This window comes from Bidens hawaiensis, unplaced genomic scaffold, assembly GCF_021521415.1.
Source record: "Bidens hawaiensis isolate Kalapana, Puna unplaced genomic scaffold, B.hawaiensis_p1.1 tig00025168_1, whole genome shotgun sequence".
Taxonomy (NCBI): domain Eukaryota; kingdom Viridiplantae; phylum Streptophyta; class Magnoliopsida; order Asterales; family Asteraceae; genus Bidens; species Bidens hawaiensis.
Window position 1 is genome coordinate 85,428 of NW_027505051.1, and position 6,064 is coordinate 91,491.

Consider the following 6,064-nt stretch of genomic DNA (forward strand, 5'->3'; position numbering starts at 1 on the left):
CTAAACAACACCTTCATTTCCTGCCAAGATCATGTACTTATCTCTTCTTGTTAGATTTGTACATTGAAACCCTAATGCATCAGCAATCTGTTTTTGAACCTGATTTGCAATCTCAATCCTTGACAGGTTAACCATATTCCCACTTGTCAAATTCTCGAGTATCTTAACGTGGTAAATCGCAATTGGGTTCAACACAAAGTACAACGGGTCCAAAAACTTGTAACCACCCGCGGTTGTCCCATAAAACATGCTGACTTTAGCATCTATAGCGACGGGCACAAAGTCATCACTAATCTCCGCAAACAAAGGGCTAAACCGAAGAACATAAGGTTCCCTACATGTAGTACCTTCAGGGCAAACCACAAGGTCATGGCATTGGTTAAGTAACGTTTCCATCATCTTCGAGTCTTTCTCTTTGTTCCTAGTTAAATGGAACGTCTTTATGGGCGATAAGAACTCTGATAAGCGGCTCAAACTATACGTGAGAGCCGTTACAGGTTTCATTATCGCCATGGAAATGTAAATGGGGTCAAGTAATGTTCTATGATTGCACACGTATAGTTTGCCCTTGGTATTCATTTTAGCTGTAGATGGTACTCTCTTGGTTAAGGAATGAATGCATATTCTAGCTCGCATTCCCGTGAAGGACAAAATAGGGATAGCTATGGTATATGGAAAGGATATTGCGATTATGATCCTCAAGAGCCCAATCCATATTCCAAATGGCACCCATATGATCATTGCTAATGTTTGGAAATAGGTTGGCATCAATGCAATCCTTCCGTCATGGAAAATTAATGGTTTCGGGTAATTGTTGCGTGGGAGGGCTTTCCATTTTCTCTTATCGGCTTCACTTACTAAGTATATTTCCTGGAAAAAAAAGAAGAGTTTATAGCAGACATATATAGGGTAGGGACATTCTATATTAATCCCTTGTTGTATAAAAGTCTTATCATACAAAGTCCACGAGGTGGTATAATTGTAAATATAGAACCTAAATCACGCGTCAAGTAAAATAATTGCGCACGAGGAAAAGTAATCACCAATAAAGTGTATAATTATTGCGCATGAAAAGTATATAACACATCTATTTGTTTTTTTTGTTTAAAAAAGGCGAATTTTTAAAGAAGAATAAAATGCTCGATTTTATGGTATATATATTTTTTTAATAATGTCGTTTAAAAAAAATATCAACGCTTTAAAAGAATGAAGAAAATTTAAGAAAAAGAAAAATATTGTGTTATGCAACTGAAAGTAGACCATGTGTAATGTCCAGTTGACCAGCCCTTTCACACGCTTCTTTGATGCAATTATATTTAGAAACTTGAAGTTCGATATGATTTAAGTAATTCTAACTGGTCTGATTATAATTATATTGATCATAAATGAATAGAGCTTATTATTATTATTATTATTTGCCATTTGTAGAAACAAATAAAACTAACAGTTGTTTTATGTTGTTATAACTATTAAAAAATATCTCATTAGCAATAAAAAATAATAATAATGACTCAACATTATAACTATACGATCTGCACATGATCTGCACATACATGATACATACATGTATATGTTAAAGTGTTAGATGAGAGTATGAGACATTTCTTATGCTCTAATCACTTTTTTGATAGAATAAAACAAGACGTGATATTGGTCAAAAGCGTTAGATATGTAGAGAGATACATACCTTGCAAAGAGAGAAAAGTTGGTGATCTAAAAACTTGTTAAAGGAACCAAAACCAATGAGATGATCATCATTTCTCATATCTTCAAACACATCATTCATCAAGAAACTTGATCTTGATGTCACATCCTCCATCAACCCTACAAAGTACCCACAAACCACCTTCAAATCTCTCCCTAACACACAATCAACATCCAAATAATCCTTCAAAAACCCTTCCACCATAACCCTTGGCAACTCACTCAATCCCACCTTTCTCCCACATCTTATCACCACCTCAAACCCTTCAAACCCCAAATCCTCCATAAAGAACTTTGGCAAAACAGTCCTTCCAATCAAGAACTTGTCTTTTTTAAGCCCAAAGAAACATATAAACACCATGATCTTTAACCCTCTTTCCTTGCTAACCAAACAAACTAAAGGGTAAAATAGGAACAACACTAAACCTCTCAACACACCACCACCTTCAAAAGCCACTAGCATGAAGTAGGGAAAGAGTGAACTTGACCTTAATAGCCCTTCTTCCACATCAAAAAGAAGAGTAGTGTTTAGTAACTCTTCCGATGTGTACTTATCTGCCATGGCTTCATATTTCATATATTTCAAGCTCTTTCTCTTCCCATTGTAACCCAGAGGGTAACATAATTTCATCAAAAATTTATATAAGAAGAAGAGATGTTGTAACATCTTTCTATCCATCGATCTTTTGATGGTTATTGTTCACGCACGTATGATGTATCATTTTATATATAAGTAACACAAAGCCATGGGAATCACATATGTAACATCTTGTACCCTACACTTCTACAGAATCACACTAAATGCGGCTGATTAAATGTCAAATCGATAACCACAAGATTAAATGATATTATTAATATATGAATATTGCTAACTTTAAAGCACCGCAAACAAAGCTTAGCCACCATCCCTTTTTTTTCTAAATGGCGCACTTTTTTCAATCTTTGTCATCTTTGAGACCTGAATTCAATACATCCTTGTTTTTGCTAATGAACTACCATCTTATTGGTGTGAAGACCTTAGGTAGAGTCCCATTTTCCAAGTTGGGCCAGAGGGTTTTCACACATATGGTGAGTTTCCTCCTAAAAGTGGTCTCCAGTACTTGGGAATGAAGATTATCGGATGGGTCAGCGGCCCGTCAGTGATCCACATGACCTTTCAAAACAAAGTTGTTTTTATTAATAAAATTATATATTTTTTAGCTGATAATTAATTGTAAGTTAGAATTATAGTTATAAGTTATTTCTCATTAATGTATCGTGATCTTCACTCAATAATTATTACAATAATACAAGTAACAATAGAAATAACAATAACAATAATGATAATTAAATTATTAATATATATGAGTTATTGCTAAATATAGAAAAGGAAATAACGTCGGTGAAGTAATATCTATACATATATAGCTTAAATTAGTTATAAGTAAATCATATTTTAATCAATGATTGTAATTTAAGATCGAAATATTTCTTGTTAATGAATTGCGATTAACTCAACTAGAATAATTCGATAATAGTAGTGGTAATAGTAATAATAACGATAATAATGGCAAAAATCTACCTATTCTAATAAAGTAAAATAAATATGGACACATGTCATGTTTTATTTAATTCTCATAATTTTTTTCCCTCCAAAACTAATATACCATATTATATGTAATAAATCAATAATTATTCACTTTTTTTTACACTATATTTATATAATATCTATATATTTTTATAAATATAAATATTAACATATTATTTTACTATATATTTCAAAATACTTGGTAAATTCCAAAAATCAACAACAAATCATGCTTCTCAAATGAAAATTGTTTCGGGTTTTTTGTGGAAATTAAATTTGATTTTATGGGTCAAAAGTTGGTAAATAGATTGTTTGGTACAAGTTAACTATATTTATGTCAAAAATTTTTACGGATCAAAAATGAAAATTTTGAGTATTTTTAAAAGTTTGAGAATGCAAAATAGATTTATCGTCAAATTTGTTATGGGTTCAAAGTGTTACTTTAAAATGTCAAAAGTATTAGCGTTAGAATTTTAAACATGATTTAGGTTTCAAGTTTATTTTTAAGGACATTTTTTAAAAATATCTTCGGGATTTGGCAAATTGACTATTTTTCCCTCAACTATTAAAATTTAAGAAAAGAATGCGAACACTTTCGACATGCCACCCCAATGCCTATCAATGCTTGTAACTTTTATCAAATTTGAAATATTTATGTCAACATTAATTTTTTCTTCAATGGTGATCAGAACGTTGTATGGGAATCATGTCATGCAAAACTATGCTCAAATGAAACAAAATATTCACAAAATTGAATGGGTTAACACGTTATTTTTTATGTTGTCATTATGACAAAGTCGAGAAGCCCTCTAAAATTTATCAAAATCTTTTTTATCGTGTAGCTCAGAAAAACATAGTTCTTGAAGAACATCCATTGCTACAATCTAATATCCTACTTAATTTCCTTTGATGGATGGTAAATTGATAAATATATCAATAAAGGTAACACCTCTTTTGTATTTAGGCTGAGTGGTTAAAACTACTATCGTAGAAGTCTTATTTTTGAATTGGTTCATAGCCAAAACCTTTTCAACTATACATATCTGACACCGAGAATGAATTTTTCAACAGAAAGAAGCATTCTCGGGTACGATTTTGCACAGACATTTTTTTTATTAAGTTTATTTAAAAAAATCATTTTGTGATATAAATAAAATCAATTTATGTACACATTGTATAGATACAAGCATAAATGTAATACATTTTTTTTCATATACGCTATGTAATTATTTGTTTTACTTATAATTTTATAATTTGAATTATCCCGTATGTGATACGGGCTCTAAAACTAGTAATCTATACTATATAGTACGCAAAGGTTTTTAAATGACACGTGTCATCATATTATAGTGGTTATTACAAAGGTTTTTCTCCTATCTCTCTCTCATATAAAATACATTTATTTCTTATCAATAGTTTTATATTTCATTTTTTTTTCTTTTTAATATATCATTTTCTCTTTTTATAATTATTTCGTGACTCATAAAATTATACCAACATAAATATATTGTATTAGCTATCAATATTAAGCTTTTATAAGTAACCAATTTTCTCATTGATTTTGAATAATTATTTCAAAAATTAAGGTTTTGAATATATTATATTAGTTAATTAATATTAATGTTTAAGAAATGATATTATTGTATGAAAAGCAAGCTTAATTAAAAATTAAAAATTTTAATAAACTTTAACTTACTAAATATATATGATTATTTACTAAATTACAAGTTTCTTCATTAAAATCCTTAAAAGATAATTTCACTATTTATGTATTCTCAGTGTTTATGTTAATTAAATCGAGCGGGCTTCTTTAACTGATTAAATGATCAAACATGATCAGATGAAAACAGTTTATGATTAGAATGAGTTTCGGTCTACGGATTGGTTTAAAAGAGTATCCATTTAATACTTTTATTTATTTATTTAATCAGCTCATCATTTATGTTTCATCTTCTTAAAAATCCAATATATATATATATATATACACTAAACTACATGTTTTAGTTTTCAGGTGGATCAGGCAAATTCTTACCTTAGGAATACAAATGTTAGACTTAAGCACACTGTTAATCAGATTATATATTGACTTTGTATATTCTTTTATTCTTGAAGATTTCAAAAATATAGATTTCTTTAGTGAACGAGTAATACTTGCATCAAAAAATGAGTTAGTTCATGAAACTAGCGACCGTTCGTTATCCATGTTTCTGAGAGAAGAAAATATTATTGTTCAAATGATATCTGTTGGAAATAAAATTATAGGTTAAAATAAAGTATTATTTTCCTAATGTTTTAATTGGCTTCAACATCTAAGGTTGTTATAGATTAGTCCCAAAAGCTGATGCCGAAGTGACACTGCTTAAAATATTAACTAGAGAAAGTGGCATATGCAATGAAACTAAACTACATGTGAAAATACAATATGATAATCATGTTATATGAGCTGAAATCATATCTGAAAATAATATTATAACTCACATTTTTATTTTGAAAAAAATCCTATACATTTAGATAAATAATTAATTTTAAATTTCAAAGAATGAAATTTTCGTTTTATGTTTGTTTTGCAATAAAGATAAATAAAAGTTAACGCCAATCACTATTGGTTTGTTTTTTAGACAACCTATTTTAACTGATAGTTAGTTATGTGCTACATTATCTAGAGTTAAAAACAGAAATAGAGTGAAACTACTAATTTATGATATATGATAAAATTACAACTAAATTACAAGTATTGTATACAAAAAAACATTTAGAAATTTATGTATTTTCAACAACTTTTAATTTCCATAT

At 29.3% G+C, this 6,064-nt stretch overlaps 1 protein-coding gene across 1 annotated transcript; it reads right to left on the reverse strand.

Moving 5' to 3' along the window:
• Positions 1–2,417, reverse strand: LOC143610233 (putative glycerol-3-phosphate acyltransferase 3). The gene is made up of 2 exons (XM_077084766.1): positions 1,688–2,417; positions 1–870 (listed from the first exon to the last, which is right to left on the reverse strand). The coding sequence occupies exons 1-2, from the start codon at positions 2,381–2,383 to the stop codon at positions 1–3; spliced, it is 1,566 nt and encodes a 521-aa protein (XP_076940881.1). The 5' UTR covers positions 2,384–2,417.
• Positions 2,418–6,064: the final 3,647 nt, after the last annotated feature.